This window comes from Anarhichas minor, unplaced genomic scaffold (genome assembly GCF_050575085.1).
Source record: "Anarhichas minor isolate MPS153535 unplaced genomic scaffold, ASM5057508v1 ptg000024l, whole genome shotgun sequence".
NCBI classification, from domain to species: domain Eukaryota; kingdom Metazoa; phylum Chordata; class Actinopteri; order Perciformes; family Anarhichadidae; genus Anarhichas; species Anarhichas minor.
The window spans coordinates 2,910,001-2,935,030 of record NW_027466470.1 but is presented as its reverse complement, the minus strand read 5'-3'; the positions used below and the strand labels follow the sequence as shown (position 1 = coordinate 2,935,030).

The 25,030-nt window shown below is 44.7% G+C and overlaps 1 protein-coding gene across 1 annotated transcript in view; it reads right to left on the bottom strand.

Annotated features, from left to right (window-relative positions):
* Positions 1 to 25,030, bottom strand: part of pard3ab (par-3 family cell polarity regulator alpha, b) — a 205,572-nt gene that overhangs the window by 9,612 nt on the left and 170,930 nt on the right. Inside the window, exon 24 of the mRNA XM_076098178.1 lies at positions 5,513 to 5,636. Coding sequence (XP_075954293.1) covers positions 5,513 to 5,636 — 124 coding nt within the window. The remainder of the gene's footprint in view (positions 1 to 5,512; positions 5,637 to 25,030) is intronic.

Here is a 25,030-nt window from a genome sequence, read left to right as displayed (position 1 = left end):
AACAGTAATAATAGAATGTCTCTCTTGTGATACGCTTGATGAAGTTTAAACATCAGATGTATGAGGAATTCATTCATTCAGCCAAAGCAGGAAATGATGTACCGCATGAATAAAAGGTTAAATAAAACGCTCATCTCTGCTTGGACAAATGGGAACTGTATTTACCTTAAGACTTATTCTTCTGAATCAGAAAATCGCAAGAAATTGACAAAGACAAAACATGTGACACATGATCCCTCTGTTTAAATTCAAAGCATGAAAATCACCACAACTGGACTCGGAGTTTTCACACAGTAGCCAAATAAAAGTAGCAGCAGTCCCTGAAACAGGATCCCCCCCCCACCCCCACAAGTCCAAACCACAGACACTTACCAGCAGTCAGCTCGGGGGCAGACACACCCTGAGCTCGTCTCCTCTCAGGTCACAATGAAGGTGAGACACAGACAGACAGAGGGAGGGGCCATGCTGGAGACTCAGAGCAGGGTGGTGATGAGACGAGGTGGATGTTAGTGAGTGTTAATGAAGGAGACAACACTCGGCCTGTTGACATTGTGACAGCCCCCCCCCCCCACACACAGCCGTAGATAAACACCTCCTGTTCAGGTCATTAGGTCACAGTAGGTGCACATCAGCACGGCCATGATGATTGATGTGCATATTTGCAAGTCTGTAATGATTTTATGTCATTTTAAATTAATTATTGTTTTATTAGTCTATTAACCTGTACACACACACACACACACACACACACACACACACACACACACACACACACACACTCCCAGCCAGTCATTAAATGTACATACACATATTATATTCATATTTTTATGTTATGAGCCCCAAAAAAGTTCAGGTTCTAGTTTAGATGTTTTCCCAACCAGGTCTAAAGGCAAACGTCATAGATATAGATATAGATATATCTATATATCTTTTTCTAAGAGCTCTGTGTTCTTGGACATTGTCATCTCACATATTTCGGAATTCATAATGGTGATAATGGCGCACACTGTCATGCACTCTCTCCTATATGGCACTCATGGTGTCGCAGTACATTCGACACATGGAAAGAGACGGAAGTAGTTTCAAGTTCAAATCCTACTTTTCCCCCTCTGCACTGTCAGTTACAGAACGTTGTTGGATGCTACCCCCCCCCCCCCCCCCCCCCCCCAAATTCAGAAGTTGGAAAGGTGTGGGACGTCATCCATTAGAACTATGTGCCTAACTAAGCCGTCACCTAGATTTATCCAAAAAACTCACCCTAAAGATAACCGTACCCCAAACGTCCCCTTTAAAAAAGTGAGGACTTCCACTATCAAGGTCTAAAATTGGTACACACAAAGATAGATGTACAAGAGTACACACACACACACACACACACACACACTAATATCTCTCTCAGCAGCAGAGCACCACCTCAAGGTCCCGCCCACACTTGTACCACAACTCCTTCCGCTCCTCCGATGTTCATTAGCTGTGTGGGTGCAATAACCGTGTGCTTAGCTCAAAGCCAGTGTAATTACTTTTATGGCCGTGCAGCGTATTGAGATCCTGGCCGGAGCAGCGTGGACATCAGCTTGTGGGAAGACCATAAAAGCATTAATAGTGCTGAAGAGACGCTCCCCTTTGAACCAGTTGAAGCCGGGGCAATCATCTCTGGGATTGATTGGCACTGCCTCCCTGCTCGGCTGACAATAAGGACAGACTGGCAGCCAGCTGAGAGGGAGGGTCGGCCTCCCACACATCTCGTACTCCACGTCTGAATTGAGAATTACCCTGCAGGTAAATTACAGTCACAATATTTTTCACGAGAAAGAAATCCCTTTAGCCGTTTAGGAGTGTTGAATATTCCTCGGAATGTGTCTCATCTACCAGAACACGTGATAAGCGGAGCGGGAAGAAAAACCCCGAAGGGATCCAGATGACGGCAGCATTAAAATGTTACAGTGAAATACAAGAGGCAATATTATGCTCTCTCTCATCCCCCCCCCCCAACATCAAGTGAATGAACTCCTCTATTCCCATAGTGGTATAAATGAGAGCAATGAAGCTGGCGCGGTGCTGCCGGGAGAGCGGGCATCAGTCATCCTGATGGAATTAGACCGTGCTACCCACAATCCTCCCCTGCTCCCAAATTATGGTGAAAAAGCAGGAGAGGGCTCCCATAGCAAAAAAAAAAATATATATATATATATATATATAGTGATGAAATGATGTGGCTAAAAAGGGACGGCTATGAAAACAGCTTGTGTTGAAAATGGATAATTGGGCCAATCAAGCACAGAGGGGAATATCGTGGGATAAATTCTACTTCACTGGAGGTTTGATAGAAAGAGGAGAAGCTCAGGTTCAGTGTCCAAGCCCGGGTGAAAGCTGCACAACATCATCATTAGTGCTCCCATATGGCTGTTCAAAGACATCTGTTGAGTTGATATGATGCGACACGAACAAACTTTAGGATTTGGGTCTTGACTCGAGTCTCGCCTTTGAACTTGAGTGCTAAGACTTGAGACTAACTTGGGACTTGTGAAACACTACCTTGGTCCCACCTCTGCTAAAATTCTGAATGGATTCAGGTTGAAAATAATGATTCTCTTTAATATAAAGTAATCTCTATTTTTTTTTGTAAACAGATTCACAGACTAAGCGGGGCGGCTTGCAGGTGAATGAAGGAAAAGGACACGGGCTCCTCGAGGTTTGCAGCACATCACTGAGGTGAAGCAACAACATGTAATATATGCATGGGGGGGGGGGGTAATTGAATTTCAAAGACACAGTCCCCCGTTCTCCATACGGCCCACCAGTATGGCCGGGGCATGAGTCTAATAACATGCAACTACCATCCAAGCCTGAGAGTGAGCTGCACTCTGACAAGTAAAGGGCTACAGACAGACCATGAGAGGGTTCCATTAGACTGAACCAGTGTGGAACCACAGAGGGTTCCATTAGACTGAAACCAGTGTGGAACCAGAGGGTTCCATTAGACTGAAACCAGTGTGGAACCACAGAGGGTTCCATTAGACTGAACCAGTGTGGAACCACAGAGGGTTCCATTAGACTGAACCAGTGTGGAACCACAGAGGGTTCCATTAGACTGAAACCAGTGTGGAACCAGAGGGTTCCATTAGACTGAAACCAGTGTGGAACCACAGAGGGTTCCATTAGACTGAAACCAGTGTGGAACCACAGAGGGTTCCATTAGACTGAAACCAGTGTGGAACCACAGAGGGTTCCATTAAACTGAAACCAGTGTGGAACCACAGAGGGTTCCATTAGACTGAACCAGTGTGGAACCACAGAGGGTTCCATTAGACTGAACCAGTGTGGAACCACAGAGGGTTCCATTAGACTGAAACCAGTGTGGAACCACAGAGGGTTCCTGGTGGATCCCCCAGTAAAAGCAGCTGAAATCGTGGTTTGAAATATAAAGTATTTATCTTTGGCATTAAATATTTGTAAGTAAATACATGAGCCCATTTATGCTCATGTATTTACTCACACATATTTAAACTCAGTACTTCTTGGTGCAGACTTTAGCATCAAGTATAAAAACCTGCCAAATGCTTCGTCACAACTGCAGACTTGTTTACTCATTATGTCATCACAAAGCTTTAGATTTACATCTTGGAGCGGTTTGTGCGTAGATATTTAAAAACACTTGGTTTGGTAGAGACATGTTTCTACTCCTCTTTATCAAACCTCAGGCTTTTCTTTTGTTTCCAATTTTCTTCCCATGGTTAACGATCGCTTTGACAGCCAGAGCAAACAATCCATAAATTGATAGTGAGATATTTCTGACGTCCCTTTTTCCCATCAAGGTCCTGCCCACTTATAAGCAGTAAGAACAGTGCTGTCCAAACCCAGCATGGTTCTCACCAACTAGCAGGAAAAAATGTCCTCATAGTCCCGTGAACATATTCATTCCACAAATAACCCTAAAATGTTCAGAAGCCATCCTTAACGTTTAGAGTGTTTCATGGGAAAGCGAGGCTTGCGACAACAGCCAACGCACTGCAGTGGATGTAAACAAACATAATGCTGCCGTATTGTTGAGCTCTTTAATTGAGAGCACGCTCGGCTGTTTAGAGACAAAGAGAGATGTGACCTGCGCTCTTCTTTCCCACACTGTACCGCTGCTGCCGTACAATGCCGGCTGTCGAGCCCATTGAAACGCATGACTCTGGTCAATACTGCCGAATGCAAAACAAAACAACACATTTTTATTGAATAAATCAGCTCGAAAAGAAAAAGCAGAGCACAGATGACTTGAGTCGTGAGCTCTCACTTTATCATCCCGATTATAAACCTTCAGGACTAAATCCTCCCGTTGCACACCGAAGCTACAGTGGGACATTGTCGTGTGGACACCAGCAATAAAAAGAGTTCATACAGTAAATATACAAAAACACTGGGTGTGCAAAATGACACTTGTTTGGAGAAAACCAACAAAGAAGATTCATATTATTTGCTGGAAAGGACGTAATTTACAACACACCAGGTTTGAGACAACACAAGTTTGTGCCACTTATCACCACAACATATATCAATTATAATACGTATTGTGACATGATGTGTTTGTATTAGAATATGTTGCGACAGAGTGTGTGTTGTCCCAAACTAGATAAAAGATCACGGTGAAGATGACTCCTTTGGAGTGTAAAACAATAATAGAAAAACACATTACACAGAGATGCCACCAAATAGAAAAACGTTGTAAAATCTGAGTTAAAATGAGCGACAGCTAATGTTCACATCATCATAATGAGTTATCCAAAACAATTTAAAACCAAGTACACTTGAGTTGAGGTGCAAGGAAGCAGGGAGGACTAAAATAAATACTAAAAATAGGACGAGCGATTTCATCACCCCGAGAAAATGTGAAGGCATTCAGCTTCTTTGTTCGCTTATTATTAACCCCTTACTGCTTCAGAATGCACAAAGGAGATTTTAATTAAATAAATGCCAGTTTAAAATGTACACGAGCCGACCGTGAAAGTGTCAAAAGGCACAGTTTAAACAAAGGTTCTACAGATGAGACCCCGTACACACAAACAATGTGAAGACAAACCCGAGTCCATCATGAAAACTGACAGACAAAAACGGGGGGACGATGGATGAGTACAGTGGGCTGTGACAGGTGGGTGGGGTTAGTGATGGATGCATCAGGAGGTGTGCAAACTCCTGCATGCAGGCAGGTTGAACATTGGAGCGTGAGGTGAGGGAGGGGGGGGGGGGGGAGGGGGGGTTAGCGTTAGCACAATTAGCCAGGAAGGCCGATGGAGGTTAATGGTGATCCTAGTGGGGATCATCAGTCTTGTTCACGGCTGGTAGTAGTGGGGTTAGTGATGGTTAGCACCATACTCCAGCTAGCCCAGGGTTCTGTTTGGTGCTAATGCTGTTAGCATTCTCCTCAGGCTAGCGTGGAAGATACACGTGCAGAGTCTCGGTGTGGTAGCCATCCTCTCCGGCCTGCAGTGGATTTGAGTCACAGGCCCCCGTCATGTCAGACACTCACCCAGGGCTGCTCGAAACTGTAGGTCCTCCTGCGGTCCTCGGGGTCGTCCGGGATGGTCTGCGACTGCTGGAACTCATGCCTCAGCCTCTGTATCCGGTCGTGGTTGCTAGGTGCTAGCCGGCTACTGTGGTAAAAAAAGAGGAGAGAGAGAACAGGGGGAGGGGGGATTGATGAGTGTGAGAGGTCTATTGTGAACAAAGTGACCTGGTTCCATCAGCGCAGGCGGAAATGGCCTGCAGGACCAAGTTCTTTGAAACCCAACATGCTCCGTCCACCGATTGATCAAATGCACTCTCGACTCTGGAAAAGCAACGCGGCTACGTTCAGGCTGGATAGAACGTGAGCGGGCTCACAGCAGGGCCAACAGCAATATCAATCAAACTAATGCACCTCTGATGTATTATTCATCACAATGAACAAAGCCTAGTGGTGACCGGTGAGCAGTACCACCCCCCCCCGGCCTCATATCATTCAACTAGCGCGCCGCTATTGTCTGTTGCAGCCCCGCGGTGCTCACATCAAACAATGCTGCCTTCAGTGTAACTCCCTCATGGTGCACTGAACAAACTCACTCTCTAGCTGGTCATTCACGGGATCTATATTTCATGTTATATGTTCGATGGTGAAACATATTAAACCAACCCCAACATAAATAAAAAAGTAACTTTATTGACGGTGGACTTTTCTTTTATGTGCCTGAAAACAGATTTAAATATTCCAACGGTAAAATACAAGTGAAAGTTGGGGCGGAGCCTGTTAATCAGAATATAAACCTCTTGTCCTCTCAGTAACTGTTGGTTAAGTATATTATTTGTTATCTCTTCCTGTAGTTTATTGTTTTAGTTGAGAGAACGTTGAGCCACTTTAAACTGAACTGAACCCGAGCATTGGTTTCAGAGAGGAGGTGTTGACCACACTTCATACATCACATGTTTCATTCTTGACATCCATCCAGCTGAGTAGATGCTTCTTTTTCTATTATAAGGACCATCAACAGAGGCAGCTCAGCTCCAGCTCGTCCCTGAGCTCATAAATGGAGAGAAATATAACACGACCGTATAAAGGAGAAGACAGGTTAGTGTTGAATATAACGGCCTCCTACAGAGGAAAGTAATTAACACATTTTCCCTCTGTGTCAGCGTCGGTGAATGAAGGACCAGCGGGGGAGCGTTGACTCCGAGCTCGACTTCTCAACTTTCTAACTCTGCCAGGAAACTCCCGGAGACTTTCTTATCTCGAAAACTCAAAAGGTCAAAACCGGCAACTCTTCCCAGTCCCGCAGCTCCTCTTAGTTTAGTTTAGTGAACCTATTTGTTCTGCTTAAGAAAACCTAAAGGTCAGCATTATAAGCTCTGAATTGAATTTGTTGAGTGACACGATTAAAATGCAGGTTTGTAAAAAAACAGGATGTGCAAAAAAAAGAAATAAAAAATTCTTGAAAAGAATAAACAAACCACATCCATCTTAGCTGGGTTATGACTAGTATATCAATTTATCTTCATGCGGTCAAAGCAGGACTCCATCTGGGCGTAACATCACTGCAATAACTGCCTAAATTCATTTCATCCATCACAAAACAACCAGATAGTGGGGGTTGATAATGCTAGAACATAAAACACAGCAGCACCGCCAACTTACAGAGCTATGAGCTCCAGACGCACACAACGGAAAAGCCAGAGCCGGTCAGCCCTGTGAGAGACCGGGGACCTGTCATGTGTGATCCTGCTAATCACCGTGATATGTAACACAGCCGCTTGGCCTCTTCAGAGCACAGCTGACCTGATGGGAGGTATATGTGAGACCCTGTGGCTGTGGGTCAAGGCCTCAACAGAAAGCCTCATATCTAATCGTGGGTAAGCTGTAAACAGATGGCTGGACCATGGGAAGAGGCCGTGGATCAAAATAAGTCCACGGTATAAAGAAACAATGATTCAGTCTGAAATTAAGTCCAGTGATTGTCAGATGAAAGATGTTCCCTCCCCTGAGACGATCCCTCAACCCTGTAATCAAAAGTATATCATCATTAAGGCAACCTATAGACCCATCCTATGTACTAGAATGCTGCCCGAGAGACTGAAGAGAGGAGAAACTCAAATAAAGGGATCAAAGACATCCAATCTTCTAGTCGGACAAAACACCGTAAATCAATCAAAGAAAGAGCAACAGTGTAATACAAATGTAGTGCCAAAAAAACCCCCAATAAACCCCAGAGACAGGGGAGAGCAGCGGGCTGAGTTTTAGTCCGAGATGAGCTTCATCCTCTGCACAGGATCACTCAATATCTGGCATCGCTGTGTGAGGCTGAAAAGGTCACAGCGTGGCTTTGTTGAGTGGAGTGTCTCTGGGACTCAATAACGGGACTGTGGCTCGCTGACTGGGCTGCCAGCAGAGCTGTTTACACTGAGATGCACCCTGCCTTTCATGGTCGGGCGTGCACCCCCCCGTCTCTGTCTGAAGCCCTGGAAGGAAGGAGCTTCAGCGTCTGCATGGTGGGCAGACTCTGACTGTAGAGTCACACTGCTACACTTTGTTCTAATGAAATGAAATGGGTTTAAATAAAAAGCTTGGAGAATAAACTTGAGGCAAACAAAGGACAATTTTAGATCACCAGGATTCTGGTGTTAGTTCCGACACACGGCTTTACTTTGAACCAGGAATTTTGTTTGGGGAAAAAAAAAATCTTTGATTTCTCTTCCAAATATATTTGTCTGATCTGAAGGGTTGTTCCAAACGTTTGATCATCCGGCTGCTCGTTGTGCTTTAAAGATGATCCTAGAACTCAAGCAATTAACTCGGTGAGAACAACGTTACTATTTATGATCGTTAGATGGCCAGAGACACACATTCAAGGCCACGGGCTGTGAGCAGGAGCTCTGCTTTGAACCTGGATAGGAGGTTGCTTTTGTAGGCTTCGTCGTGGCCAGACTAAGGACACATGGTTCAAACACACAGATCTAAAAGAAACAAAGCTTTGGGAGGAAGATTGAAGCAATTAAAGACAGCCGGGGAATTCTTGCTTCATTTGGCATAGAAGAGGAAGTGGTCCAAATTGGACCCAACCCAAAACTAATAGGATTTATCAGATCTGTGCAAAAAAAAAAAAAAACTGTGACATTGACACCGCCTTCAAGAATCCCAATCAAAGCATGCCAACAGATAGAGGGAAGGCCTCTACGGGGCAATGTACAGTAAGTGACGGAGGCAGCTGATGCACAGAGTCCTAATCCCGTGGATTATAAATGAATGGCCTCATTCACACAGGCTGCTCTTCCCATGCCTACGTGAGCATCCTCCAGACCTACCACCATACGTACATGGCCATACATTTAAGAACCGTCCACTCATTTAAAGGGTTTGGTGAGTTTTAGTGGATCAACGTGCCCTTCAAACGACTGCAAAGCTGAGGGTGTCCGCACGGTTTTGGGCAGTAAAAAAAAAAGAAAAGAAACAGCTGGATTGGACCCAAACCCGCCACCAGCTGGTCCACAAAGACCATCCGAGCACGTACTGCACAGCTAAGTGCCAAGGCCCACATTGAGGAGAGATTCAAGTGGATTCTTGTGTCTGTTTGATGACGAGGGCCCTCGTGGGCGAGTGGTTACAAGTGGGCTGACCTTGGGGACACAAGAGCAGCATTGTTGGTTCACATTTCAAAGTCTCAGATGAAAGCATCACCCCAGGCGAACATACCGCTCCGTGTAAGACACTTCACAAAGCCAGCCAAGACCATTTCGGTGTTTCATAAATCTCATCAAAAAGCCTATTCCATGGTTAAATCAAAGGGCATCTGCTGCCCTTAATTAACAGTCGCTGATTCATAGAAAATCACACCTCGCTCTTAATAATACACGGATTGTATTCGTAGATATCCTATCCATTCCATTCGCCAATAATCCTTATTTCACAATAATCTAATTTTAATTAAAAGCCACCGCCTTAATTAAACATTTAATTAAGCATGGGTAGTCATGGGATTCCCATCTCGAATGTGACTGTTGTACTGACTAGCTCGCCAGCCTGTTAAATAAACATTTAGTGATGTACCGATAAGCATTGTAAGAAAACGGTGCATGACGCGAATACGTGTCGCCCCCTGAACGCAGCAGCTTTGGCGGTTAGTTGCTGTAATCTTATCAGATGCAGGGAACTAGGCCCTACACCCTCTGACAAAGAGAGAGCAGCTGGCGGAGGCCTTCCTCCGCTGTGAAAAATGAATCGAGATACTGAAGATGATAATCCAGGGTCTATTGATCGAAGGCTCACAGACGGCTAGGAGGGAGACTGATGCCTCTGCTAACTGGCGATAGCGGCTAACGCTCCATCTGTGAGCTGGTGTACGGCAGAGTCCCGGTTATCTACTGCAGCAAAGCCACAAAGATTGGCCTGCTTACTGTAGCAATCACTCACTCATCTAGGATCGACGTCGATGTTTACTCGGGACATTTCGCATGAAAATCCTTAAACTAGTGGAGTGAAATTGTGCAGTGACCTGTCAATCACCTTGTAGCCCCGCCCTAAAGCATACCCTGCTTTATGGTCTATTTGAGTCTAAATGGATGCATTAATTGCATTAATGTACACAACCATTGGCCAAAAGAAACGGGCAGGTTTATTGCTCTCCATGAAGAGCGAAGGCAGAGTTTGTTTAATTATTTTTCTTCGACTGAATATTAACTCCATTTTATGTTTTAATGTGCTTTATATGTCGTTGTAATGCCTTTACTTATTAATAAACTTCCCGGAGTCTCTGCTGACTGCTTCTGGTCGGATGATTATAAACGACTTGAGTTGTGTTCAGGGAACGGAGCCTTTTTTAGTGTCAGACTATTTGTAGAGCTTCACAGAGGAGATAAATAGTTTAAAATGTAATGTTTTGTGTTATGAATTATGCTCCTTTTTGACAAGTGTTGTTTCAACATTGCAAAAGTATAATTGGTTGCTAATTAGCCGATGTCGGCCAGGCACTAGACATGAAACGAAAAATTATAATTTGACAAAAACTAGAAGCTAAAAGCAGCTGGTTTACATTGAATATGCAGATCTGTGTCACTTTGATGATGCTACATAATATCTGAGAAGATGGTTCATACTGTACAGGGGCGAGTTGCTGAAAAAGAACACGCATGTTGATTTCATCTACCTTGGACACGTAGAGGTTAAAAAAGGATTAGCTCCGATGCTCGACTACTCACAGCCTCGTTGGTGTCTGATGATGCAGTGGAGAGATTAGCGGGGCCAAGAAGCCGCCGTGTCTGATGTGTCTGAGGCCATTTAGGCTCTTATTAACCCGATCCTGCTTTTACTCTGGATTACAGGCTTAACCCTGGAACACGGGTAGAGTCAAATTGATCTGCAGAAAACATAGCAATTAGATGCCAATCGATACAATATCTCCACACTTAAGTGACTCATTATCAAATCCCTGGCATTTGCCTCATGGCGTCAATTGACTAAGTAACAAACAAACACATCAGAGTCAGTGTGCGAAGATAAAACAGCCCATTCTATGTTGGAGCTCGTGTTGACAGGGAAGTTAAGAGGCTAATGAATCTTGCTAACACGTTCGGTAACCCAGGCCTGAATCGGACGCCATCTGCACGTTTTGCGGATCAAACCGCTCTCTTCTCAGAGGGCACGGCACTGGAGCCACGCCGACATGCGCGCCAAGCTCAGCGGCTTGAGTGTGTTCATCAGGAGGGGAAATGTGGCACTTTGGTTGAGCAGTCACCGGGCAGCGCTAACAAGAAGCAAAGCCTCTGCAGAGAGACGTAGGCGGATTTAAATACACATTACAAATTGACTTCATTAGTCATGATCCGTGTGTGGTAATGTGCGATGAGTCACTGTAAATGAAGTTTTCTGCTTGTTCAACTGTAGATATAAACTCAAAGAGTTTAAGTTTAAAATCATCTGCATTTATGGAACACTGCCTAATAGCCTCTCTGCATTCCATCTCATCAGGGGTTTCTATTGTTTCGGAAAGAAACGATTCATTTGTTTTCTTAAGCCACTCTTCTAAGAAATGATTCATTCCGTGCAGCGCGTGAACCCCAACACAGACCCCGTCCTGCAGCTTACAGTAGCATTCATTCTGAGCCCCGGCAATCCCACCGGGTGTCAACACTCGTGCAAAGCAGACAGTAAACACTGGAATCCATCGACGGAACGGATTGAGTTTAATTGGTTTTCCTGGTTTTATAGGGCATCTCCATTTTTCCAGGGGCACTGCTGGTCAGACGTGTCAGAGATGGTAATGTGATATTTGACTGATATTAATGCACGCACACATAAACACATTTCCAGCTGTGGCGCCACCGGAGGCAATAATGGAGAGGCACACGGGCGATGTGCCTCCTTTTAATTCATGGGACAATTTCATGCTCGCACACATCAGCACATCGATGCTCGATTACAAGCAAATAAATTGGACTGCGTTCCTCACATCCGTAACCCTGCCCTACTTTTAAGGAAAGGTGGGGAGCGCGCTGTCCTATGTGGGCCATTTAACTTCCATTACTCAAATCCACATCGGATTGCGTGGTGGAGCCACATTTGAATAAGTCACTGTAATATCTGCCGGGGCATTTCGCAAGTGGTTTAACAGGAGCTTCGATCCCATTTCCCTCACAGATGCTTCCCATACGTTTGTTCTAATGCATTCTGGGATTGAAAGTCACGTCAGGATTAAAGTGAGGAGAGATTGTGTTGGATTTAATCTACGGAGGCCTCGAGCGCAAATTACTAGGGCTCAGATGTATTGTAAAACAACAGTCTGCCATTTAAACATCGGACTACATCAGTGGTATTTATTCCACTGTCTGGATGCATGACCTGCTGCTACGCTGACATGGTTAGCCATGGAACCAGCATTTAGCTGGAGACTCTCCTCACCAGAAGAACGACCGTTCATATATTTTAAACAAATAAAACTCATGGAGTCGTGAGAGTAATGACGTTCTTCTGTCCTCTAGTAGCTCACACAGCTATTTTAACTTCTTTTCTCAGAATAGTCCTCATCTACAATATCCTTTTTCAGTATATATCGTTTCCTTGTCTCACCCATTCAGTTGCAGTCCCTTCCTCCTTCCTCACGTTGAAATGCTAAATAAGTGAACGGACATCGGATTCTATTCATGTTAACACCGACTCCCAATCTAAGATGCCATCACCGATGCGTTTGCTTTGATGCAACGGTGACAAAACGGTGTGTAATCTCATCCGTCAGTGACAGACGATGATGTCCTCCGTGAAGGAAAGCATAATGAAGGCAAGCAGCTAAAGCAGGAGGGGCGAAACTCAAGCATATGCAAAACCGTGCAAGTGTTCGCACACCACGCGCATACTCGACGGACTCGCCGTCGCTCTTTCAGCTTTCAATTCATGCCCGTCTCTCTATTCACCTCACACACAGATATAAACACACACACACAGATATAAACACACACACACACTCTTGGCTCTGTCTCTATCCCACCTTGCCTCATTGCTCTGCCCCCCCTTCACGCTGACACTGACTTGAGGGTTAACAGCGGACCTCATCCATCACACCGCGCCGTTCAATCAGTCAGTGGACAGATCTGTGCTGTCAGACCAGCCACTTATTGTAATATATCTGAGCTTCAACATGTCGTTATCATCCCACAAATCATAACTAATGCTCACAGGCCACTAGTTTCTTTTCTTTGGGTGAGATTCACCATGATTCAGCACATCCAGTCACCTGAGGAGACTGTAACCAGGCAACACGGTTTGGATACAGGGGTCTCCTGAGTTAACGGCTCCACCGCTGCCAGCATCGCACCCTACTAATTATTCCTTTTTATGTCAACACGGCTGTAAAGTAGGCTCTTCTAGCCCATTAACTTGTAGTGGTGCTTTAACAACTCTGCAGCGAAGCGAAAACTAGTTTCAACCTGCACACAAGAGCTGTGTTTCTCCTTACAGGTTGTGCAAATTACTCGCAGAGAGTTTGAGGACCGAGTGTGTGAGATGAAAGTGTGAGGGGAAGAGGAGAGGCTTTTAAAAGCAGCAGGGTGAGTGTGCAGTCTTATCAGCAGTGGATTAGGGAGGCATTAAAGAGTCCAACCTCTTTTTTTTTTTTACATTTTTATGAGGCCTCAGCTAAACTAAACATAGATAACATGGCCTGACTTCTTCATGCTCATGAATAAAAGCTCCGTCTGAATCACAAACTACATTTTCACAAGTCATTCGGCTCTTGTCTTTTCGTGCTGGCACAGTTTCCCTTTAAGATTCATGGCTTGTTTTTGTCAGGATGCAGGAGGACCCAAGTGGTCAATTCAATGTCAGCGTAAACCTAGCACATCTTAAGGATCCTTCAATTATAAAAGTCACCAAGTGTGGAGGAATTTTGCCAGTTCAATAACTAAATGGCTGATTAAAGAACCAAGAGGTGGGACACATCTGACCAAGTTATTTGCTTTAACTAATCCAGAAACTTGTAATACAATTAGTAGACTATTGTTATGGTTAAATAATAGCTACCCTCAGTCATCTACTTAAAAACATATCTTTAACGGGTGTAGAAATGGAAGAAGTCCATCAAAGGTGCCTCCACAGCGGTGTTTGGAACTGGAAGGTATAACCTCTGAGTGTCATGACCTCCAGGTTAATGTAAATGATGGCACCGGTGTGAAAAGGGCCTGATCACATTTAGATCTGGTCAGACCCGAGAAAAATGAGATCCAATCCAAAATGCGGTCAAATCGAACAGATCCAAACAGCAACAGAAAAGCGCCACACTGGAATCCTATTAGATGGAAGCAACAGTGTGAAGACCGATACTCCCTGGACAATAGTAAACTAGCAATGACAAGAGATTGGGAAAAAAAAGAGCTGTAATAACTAATAATGACTGTGAAGCTATTGGATGCATGAAATCCATGAAGTCAGAAGTCCCAAAAGACAGATTTATCTTTGTGTGTATCAAAGACTGAATTACACAAAGCAGCCTACATCAGCGCGCTGCCACAATGATCCGTACATTACAGTCAGAGTGCCACATTATTCATAGGATTCATCTCTTCTGTGACAGAGGACTGGATCACCCTTTAAAGGCGGGGGGGGGGGGAGAAAAGGAAATGAGGGTAGGAGGCAGAGATAGCAGTCATTTGGGCTGAGGCGATTCGAGCGAAATTAGAATTCCAAAGCTAGTTTTGGTGCGAAAGGTAAGGGTTTGACTGATGCATATCTCCAGCGCCGGCTGATCATTCTGCCGTGGCGTGGTCTGGGAGAGGAGAGAGCGCGGGGGGGAAACCGAGGGGAGGGAGGATGACATTGACAAAGAAAAAGGAAATTGAATTGGAGCGGTCTAATTTCTGGGGGAAGGCATCATGGTCCAGCTCGTGTGGCCGGTCTCTCTCTCTCTCTCTGCTATAGTGACTGTGGGGGGGGGGGGGGGGGTGACGGATGGACGTCTCACTTGTAATGGTTCCAATTTTCAGAGAGCCGTATAATACTGGCCGACGGAAGCATCAGCAGCATCTGATAAATCATAATCTAAGTCATATTAGGATCCATTATCATCGGGAGGCAGGGGGCCCTCTCTCCTCTGTTTCGGGGCTGCATCGGTGGAAAATGAGAGCGGAGGCATCTTGTGACAGCAGGCAATTTTGCGAGAGAAGGAGCGAGTGTCTGATGTATGATTGCCATGGTAATGCGAGTCCTAGATGCCAGGGAGGCTGCTCAGACAGAGGCTGGCATTCGGTGACTCCGTGATCATAGCGTGAGCCCATTCTCAGGTGCACTCAAACCATCTACAGCACTACTTTGTTGAGGTGCAGACAGTACATTCTATGCAACATGTTTTTATCAAAAAGAAGACAGCAGTGAGGTATATTATATTATATTAAGTGTGGCAGTCTAGTTCACAGATTTAGTTAGTTATGTTACGAGATGGTACATAGACCATTTCTTGAGTTCTGACAAAGATGTAAAAAATGTCAAATGTCCTTATTGTGACTCATATCATAAGTACACTCTTATCTCTGAAACGTGTTTGTTACCAAATCAACCCACCCGCACTAGCTGAAGCCAAAAAAATTGTTTTTCCAAACAATCCCTCTTGGGAGCGGAGCTAAAGTGCAGCTCTGGTTCAGCAAGCATTCATTAAAAACTGGGACTGGCTTCATGAAATATTCAATATACGGTAGCTTTGGGAGGCAACGACGTGTTTTCCAGGCCACCAAAAACAAATGCCATTTTTATGCAGAAATACAAAGAACCAAATCACCAATTCTGTTTTGCAAGCACCCGGAGCTGAATGGTTATTGTTCTCTCAAAAATAAGATAAGCACCACACAAAGACCTTGGATTCATCTTTTGTTGTATCGTTTTTTTTTTAAAAGGCAAAAGCAGAGCTTTCTCTTTGACGGCAGAGACCTTGAGCTTTTAACACACTGCAATAAAATGTCAGAGATGCAGTGGCATTCAGACCGAGAACAGCCCCGAGTTAAAAGGTTCCCAGTGGAGACAAAACCTGATCCAGCAAGTCTGTGTTAGAGGAACAGAGAAGTAGAATCTAAGGGTTTGTGATTGGTTCATTGTACCATGAGACAGGGTTTCACAATTATGAAAAGATATCGAATGTTTTGTTGGACCACTTTACGTGTCTTTTTTGTTTTACCAGGGTCTCCTGTGGCAGCACCCTCACTGTGTCTACAGCCCAGTATCAATGCAATCCATTGGTTTGTGTACGTGGACACGGATCGTCTGTATTTCTTTTTGTTTTGAGTTGCTCAAGATGAAAATAATGACAATAGAAAGTACTTCAAGATCCTTTTTTTTGTGGTGGACACAAATTAAATGCATCCATGTGAATAAGCAACAGTCAGAGCAAGTGACGTAGTGTTCAGTATCCAGAAAGACCACTTATGAGTGGGAGGGGTCCAACAAACAGGACAACCGCGTCGTGGTTTTATAGTTGTGGTTTTGTTGCCTAAACTGAACTTGGTGACGGTTTGGTTTTGTTGCACAATTAACCGCGATGAGATAATAATAATGAATGGTGCTCTAGCTTCACTACCCCCCTCTCACATGCAGAGATGTGGTGAACACATGCTTCTCTGGGGACGAGAAGACTTCAACTAGACTTTAAGCTTTAGTTCTTTTATTTGTTTACGCAACTAGAAAAGTAGCCGTGATTGGACTCTACATATTGTGGTTTGGCTCAACCACAGAGATTGTTTAGCTCAGCTCCTCAGAAATATGTGTAGAACTAACAGCGCTCCCTCACTCCAAACAGTAACTTCTGGTTAGGCTCTCTTGGCGAAAAACAGATGTTAGAGTTGTTTAACTTCACATCTGTTGGCCGAAATCTCCAGAGTGCCGCAGTCACCTTAAAGGAAATCCTGGGTACCCTCCTCCCTGTCCTCCACCCACAGATCCCAGAGAACCAGCTGCAGCTGAGATCGCATAAAGACTTCCCTGCTTCTCCTCCACACAAGCCTTTCAAAGGAGGCCAACCATGAAACATCCATAGCATCAGCAGGGTACAGACGCTTCCTCTTTCTTGCCCCCCCCCCCACCCCCGTCTTCGACTCAATCCCCCTTCTTCACTCCCTTCCTGGCTTTCAACTCGATGCAGCCTGAACTCCCAATTGTGCTGACCACCGGGACTGTTCACAGGTGGAAATTCTGTGGGATTTGGTGAGTCAGGGGGAAATTAGTTCTGGAAGCAAACTAAGGAAGGAGTGACAAACTGGAGTAGCTTACAATTTGTCACCATTTGTTCTCTGTGAGTGTGTGTACGGGCTGGGAAGCTGGGATCCTTAGGTAGACTGCAGTGAATAAAACCTGCAATGTGTTTTTTTTTGCCAAATGCCAGCAGTGATGCTGCTGCTTCAGAATTTCAACATCAAATTCAGCCAAGAAATGCTGTTTCTAGAGTGTGTAAAGGTGTACGACACACGAGTTTGATTGCCTCTCAACATCTCTCAACATGGCGATGGCGGGCCGGCGAATCACAGCGAACGGCGCTAAACACGTTGGCAGCAGTGCGAACCATAACAAAGTGCTGAATTTAGCACCTTTGACTGCTGCAGAAGCAGAGGGATTGTAATTTGGAACGTTGGTCAACCAGCTAAAGAAAACTAAATAATCTGTGAGAGCATTATTCAGAAGATAAACACACGGACAATAAGAGGGAGCTGGGGACATCTGCTATCCACAGAGAATTATTTGGACATGTCTCATAAATTCCAGGTACAAGGACACAATCCTTATATCATTAAGTTTAGGAATGTTGCTGGAGCTGCAACAGTTATTTGATTTATCCATCAGTCGGTCAACAGAAAATTAATTAGCAACTATTTTGGAAATCAATTAATCATTTTTGGTCATTTTTCAAGCAAAAAGCCAAACATTCAGAGGTTCCAGCTTCTTAAATGTGAAGATGTGTTGCTTTTCTTTGTCACATGTGAGAGTAAACTGAATATTATTTACTGGAATGGAATAAAACAAGTGTGTGCATGGCTCTCCCTGAGCTGTGGGAACACGACCAGCTGACACTATTTTTACACATATTATCGACAAAAACCATTGATCGGGAAATGAATTGGTCATTTAAATCGATGAGATGAATCGGAGCTGGAATGACGCCCTTTACTTTTGCGTTGGCGGGATACGATCATCTGAAATACAGCGACGCCGTCTCACTCCTGACGGATGAAAGACACACGTGCCTGGAGAATCCAGGCCCGTGTGATAGATCAATAAAAGGGCCACAGTGCATTCTATGGTGGACAGGTGATACAGTGAACCCCATTGGAGCAGCTGACTGGAGGACCCCCCCCAGGCTGCTGTCTGCTTCCTGGCAGACAAAGCTCCCAGACTCCTGTCAAAACATCTCCAAACTAGGTATCCGTGGCTACAGCCGTCTCCTGACGGAGGGCTGCCTGCACCGAGGCTGTGTGTGTGTGTGTGTGTGTGTGTGTGTGTGGACCGGAGAGCACAGACAGTCTGTTAGAAGGGTTGACAGGGAGACTACACTGAGGCTGTGTGTGTGCATGTTTATATATACACATGTGCATATGACTGTGATGCCTCCGCTCTTTATTTCTTCCCTACGTAGCAGCTTTTGTCATTGCTTTTTTTTTATTCATAAATAGAAAGTTGACTTTATTAATCCTCACAGTGCATTTATAATTAATTGGTTAAATATTTGAGTAATTTATTAAAGAATTCAGATTTCTCATTTGATGTCCTGCTTTGTGTTCCTCTACTGACACAGCCTGTGTTGTGATGAACGTGTTGTTGTACTGCTCTTTTGTGGGTTTAGACTGTTTAAATATATAAAAAATGAAAAAGCCGAAGCTGCCAGTTTCAATTGGAGAAGCTTAAAAAGTTTTGGAACAGCAATCTCGGGGCGGTTTTCCCCTTGTGGAACAATACAAAACAATGTCTGCATCAATCTCAGAGCGATCACACAAAAAGACATTGTTTGGTGGAAACGCAAGAAAATAATATATCCTAATAATTTAGCCAATTGTTGAAAAGAATCTTTGTAGAGCCCCACAGTTCCCCTGCTGTATCTGACGCAACAGACAGACACACATGCACCCACTTGAAAGGCAAGTGCAGCCCATCAAAGATCCACCCCCCCCCCCCCCCTCATACGGAAAACTCAAAGGGTGTCACACAGTTTCTGACATGTACCCGTCACATGGTTCTCCACAGATCAAATCCCTCCGGGGGTCTGGCTGCTGTCTAGGGAACGCTGTCAAGATCCTAAGATGGGAAGACTGCTCGAGAGGATGGAGGGGATGAGGTTCAGGGTGGCAGATAAAAGAGTGACGAAGAAAGACGGTGAAGGAAGGAAGGATGAGGACACTGGCCAAGTGTGAAGGAAGGATGACGGTGGAGGTAGAGGGGAGGGGGAACAAAGGAGGTGAGTTTGCGGGGGAGTCAAAAGGAAGATGTGGTAAGAGGAGAGAAAACAAAGAAGAAAAACAGCTCTGTTGCATACATTTAGAATATATGATCTGTTTATTCTACACAGCAGCTGGAAAGATCTAAAGGGTACGCTTTTGGCAAGTAAAGACAAACAGCCTCAGTATAAAACATTTCATTTCATGCATTTATGATTTTCTTTATTCTGACATAAGGCAGAAAATAATGTAGACAAACAGAGAGAGAGACGGGGTGATGCGTCTGGGTTTGATGCTGTAGATATGTGCAGAGAAAACTGTTTGGGGATAATGGTTGATATTTTTACTATTTTAATATTAGGTTTATTTCATCTACCATCAAATGTTGCAAGTGGATCAGAATGTGTTGTTTAATGTGTTTTGAGCAGAACCACAGAACTTCTCTGAATCTATTTGTGACTGGATCGTTCAAGATGCACTTCCCTTCAAAAGTTTGAAGAGGGCCTGAACGCAGGCGTTGAATTATTCAGCTGCTGGACGTCGCCTTCCTGGGATGAAAAGAGCTGGAGAGATGGGGTGTCTTTCCAATTCGGAATAAATAATTCTGATCATTTCTCATCTAAGCCGCAGCTGGAGAGAGGTTATGGGAGATAGAGGCAAGTCAAGGGATGGATGAGAGGACGACTGGAGGATAGGAGGGAAATATTTATAGATTAGGGGCAGACAGTGAGGAGGAGGGAAGCGATAAGAATGAATGAAAGCACAGAAGGCAGGGGAAGGGTCGGGTGAGGGCCCTCAGAAAAGACTTCAAGGGGATAAGAGCGGATGGATGATGGGGAGGAGGTGAAGGGACGGTGTATGTGGAGGAGGGAGGCAGGGATGCAGACTATGGCCTCGTCCACACTAAGCCGGCAACGTCGCCTCAAACAAAGGTTCATATGATATCCTACGAAAATGAACTTCTCTTTTCTTTGTGCATTTTCCCGAAACTAAAGCCTGCAACACGTGTCAATTTCCTGCTCCTTACAAACATACGGTCTTTATGAAATAAACTTCCGTCTTCAAAGGAAACTCAGTTAGGTTTAGGCAACAAAACTACAGAGTTAGGTTTTGGAATAGATTCGTTTGGGTTAAAATAACCACGGAAGTGCAGGTTCGGGTTACGTTTGTTTCACTGGGGTCTCCTGGCTGAAGGCTCGCTGCTTGTTGGACCCGTCCACCTCCTCTGACGGCCCGGTCTTTATACATCCTCGTCCAAGATTGTCATGGGTTGTCTATGAATTACGGCACATTATTTTTCGTAGGTACTGCTACGAATGCCGGATGAGACCAGCCTGAAGCCGGCTACATTTGAAAATCTGTATCGAACCACTAAAAACATTTTTATCCAGCTTAGTGTGGACGAAGTCTATGTCATGGTGCTGTGGAGAGGACTGAGCCTCCAGGGCGCTGAGGGAATTGAAAGAGTGAGAAGACAAGCGAGGGTGCAGTCTATGTTCTGGCATGAAGTGAATGAATCCCTGGAGGTCCTGCAGCCAGCTGCTGACACAGGCCGGCTTTATAGCGAGCCAGGGGCCCATAAATAAGGCATTATGGGTATTGGGGAGGGAGGATGTGCTCGGCTTAAGTGTGCCACTTTAAAAAGGCCCTTTCACCATTAGTTGCGTGTCCAAGCTGTTTGAAGTGATAGACCGATGTGTGTGGCGGCGCTGTATTTTCAAGTGGCCGGGCGACACACAAGTCAGGAGCCCTGAGGGATCGGCCCGTCTCCAGATCAGGATTCCTCTCGTCCCCGTCTGTGGTGCTGTTAATCACGTTGTAAGAGCTGGTGCATAATGGTGGCCATCTCATCATGTGACAAAGCTCTTCAATCACTTGCAGTATATTTTACATTGTCCCGCTGAGGCTCGGGATGTGGAATAATTGTGCATATCAAGACACGTTATCCTTCATTTACGGTTTTAAGGGCTGCATTACAGTAAAGTGATTTTCTCCATATTGCAGTGTGTGTGTGTGTGTGTGCGTGTGTATATGCACACACATATATGCCTTGCTCGAAGGCAGCTTGCAAACATTTTCGGTTTCTATTTTCAGACAGAGAGAGCTGGTAGGCTAGTTATTAGCTAGTTACCGCAGAAAAACAAAACCATAAACCTTTCAGCATCAGTTTGTTTTTCTGCACACTGTACAAACTTACAAGCAAACTATAAGATAGCAGTTCATTTACTTTCAGAGGGAAATCAAACCAAATACGTTTTAGTATTTGTCATTTCCATGAAGCTGATTCTGGATCAAAGCAGGATTTGCAAATACAGGGTTTGTCTCAGGGTCAGGTGGGCGGAGTCTGCCACACAGGACAATGCAAGGAGTGTCAATTATTGTTATGTATCATGTATATACAAGTTAATTAAGTACACTTTTCCTTGATTAGCCATGTCCCTGGTGTATGTATCTGCATTGTCTTGACCTGCTTCCCTCCACCCTTCTGGTACTCCAGAGAGAAACAAACCACTTGGAATTATTTGCAAATTATACCGTGTGATCCAGATCTGGTTCGCAGGAAGCGCACCGCTTGTAATACACTAAAGAATAAACTATCTATTAACATATGAATACCGCTTGTCGTACCTTCTTCTGTGAGTGTGCGATCGCTGGCGTTTCAAGGTCCACGGAGCGTGAAAATCCACAGGATATGACAGGATACAAGGGTTAGTTAAATCCAACACGTGTTCTTTAAGAAGCAAGACTGACTCAAATGCCCTCTGAAAATAACTCATGACGGGGATAATGGAACTGATGTGTCTGGATTAGTGTTGGTGGTGGATTAGCAGGCACAATCTGGATGTAACACATATGGCATTCAATGTTAATACACGGAAATACTTGCTAAAATGCTTAAGCCTCCTTCTGTTGAGGATTACTTGTCACTTAATGAAACTGTGTGAACTGTAGGTAAGAGACCTATAATTGGACATGAAAGTGAGCACGAGGAACATTCGTCTCAGCAGGTAGAAATGCCAAATAACACATTAGGAAATATGGGAAATCACAGCAGAAGTTCATTTAGCTTTTCAGTCCTGTCTTCATTTGGGAGACGCTGACAGTAATGTTTTGGGTTTATTGTGCTTCTATGGGGAAATCTGAATAATTATTCTTTACCAAAAACAAATCACTGCCACTAATACTTATTGAAATGATGAAATGTTGTCTTTGAGGTTCAAAAGCAAGCCGAGACCAGAATGACTGAAGACCAGCATAAACCTCAATTTCTAGACCGGCAACGTCCCAAAAACCTGCAATCTAGACCGTAGCCATATTTCCCTGACATTGACAAACTGCTCCTGTGGCTGAAGACTGATTACAGAGGACAGAATGTAACCCTGGAAACTCATGATTTCCTCAAACGGCACAACCGTCGAGTCAAACGGCCGTGAAAAAAGGAGAGAGAGAGAGAGAGAGACGGAGAGCGAGAGAGAGACGGAGAGCGAGAGAGAGACGGAGAGCGAGAGAGAGAGAGCGAGAGAGAGAGAGATGGTTTCTGTGCGTGTGGTTGTCATCACTGCTTCCTGAATACAGCAACGGAAATCAGATCCAGAGGGAGGGGAAGGTCAGGCCCCCCCCCCCAACCTCAGTGCAATGAGAGTGGTCTTCGCTGCCACCGGAGCGCCCCTCATGGGACAGATCGTTTACCCCACATTCATATGTATTTATGGAGAAAGAAATACACAGGCTTGCAGAGATGCTCCCCTCATCCGTTTTATGTGAAATGCATTTTTACAGTTACATTGATAAAGTAAGAAACAACCGATATTTGATAACCTATCAAATGTAAAAATTCACTTTCATTTGGCACTTTACTCTGTTTTAAATAAATATAAATTCAATATTTTGGAGGTTTTTGGAATGTGATGGGCGTTTTTCCCACAATCTTTGAAACAATTAACCAACGATATAACAGAATAACAGGTGATTCAGATCATCATTAGCAGCAACCTTCTTTGTGTCCTGCTGACACGTCCTTGAGTGTCACTGGACCTCCCCTCTCATGAACATGTAGTGTGGTTGAAGCACATACCCTCATACATCCCATGATTGAAGCGACGTGACAAAGCAGAGAGAAAATCCCCCGTTGACGCAGTGATCTCCTGTCGCAGGACACGACCGCGGACAGTGAGCGATGAACAGCGGACAGCAAAATCCCCAATCAATGCGGATCTACATAACGTACTCCAATCAGCCTCAAGACGCGGACATAATCCCGCCCAATCACGGCCCGTCACCGAGGTCACGCAGGTCTGTGGCGTCTAATGGAAAATAAAATAAAAGAATCACAAAGACTTCTTTAACTGAGGGTGACGGGCTCCCGCGCTGTGATTGGTTCAATTGATTGGCTGGTAAGCGCAGTGAGTAAGAGAGCGAGTGCGCTGCCGCGTTGCCGTGACATAAATCAAGTGTTAAAAGGACATTCACGGGGACTCCAGCGCATATTGATTCGTCATTATTTGTACTAACCGGCCTGAGGGAAGAGGGGGAGAGCTGGCAATCCATTATCTGAACGAGGGGAAATAAGAAGATGGTGGAGAGGATCAATAGGTCTCGCACAGGTCTGGCTGGTCCACGACACCTCTACTCTTTCATATTCCACGAAGACACAAGTTAAAAAAAGACCAAGAACGACTAGAGAGCAGTGCTCCCCAACGGTTTTGCCTAAAATGAGGCAATGACGTGTTTACAGATTTTTCCTTCTCAGATTGTTTATTGAAATAACTTTAAAGACCTGAAGAGGAGAAACTATGCCGTAATTCACAAGACTAAAGTTTTCAAAAGTAGAAACTTTACTTTTCTATCTTGTTAATCATCTAGCAGGGCTGGTGAGAGAGATTGATCGAATGAATGGAAAACCCTCCATGAAGGAAAGGAAAATATATTAAGAAGAAAATGACACGGCACATCCACTGAGGATGGACAAGTTTCCCTCCGTCACCGGCTAGAGAGCTGTCAACACTTCATCGCTGCTTCCTTCTCCTCCGCTAAACTATCACTCTCTTCCTCCATTCATGTCTCTGGAGGCTGTTTGGAAGAAGAAAAAGTTGAACACAAAGACAAGCTCTCTTCGAGCTCCTCCTCCTCCCGCGAGAAACTACGAGCTGGCAGTTTTGACACTGGTGGTCGGTCGGGGCCGAGGGCCGGCCGCTCACAGACGTCTGGCTCTTGTCAAAGCTTCCCGAAGTGGACGGGATATGGAATAAGATATGTGGAAAAAAGGAGGGGAGGTGGTGGCCCCCCCGACGTCTTGAAAACATCAGGTGATGAGGGCTAATTGAGATCCCTTTAATCTTGAATGTTTCCTCCGTGTGTGTGTGTGATTTAAGAGCCCAATTACCCATCAAAGAGCCTCCGTCATCAAGGAGAAAACAATGTAACTGGATTCTTGTTTATAGGAGAACAAAGAGGACTAAATGAAGTGGACTCAAAAGGATATCTGGGTCTTTCTGGTCTTCTCTCGCTCTCTGTATTATAATATACATAAAGAATATAAATAACCCAACCACACTAAGATTGAGTTCCAGCAGCAGGTTCTGTTTTGGATCTTGTTCCCGGTTCATGAAATACCCTGAACTGTTCCGCCCTG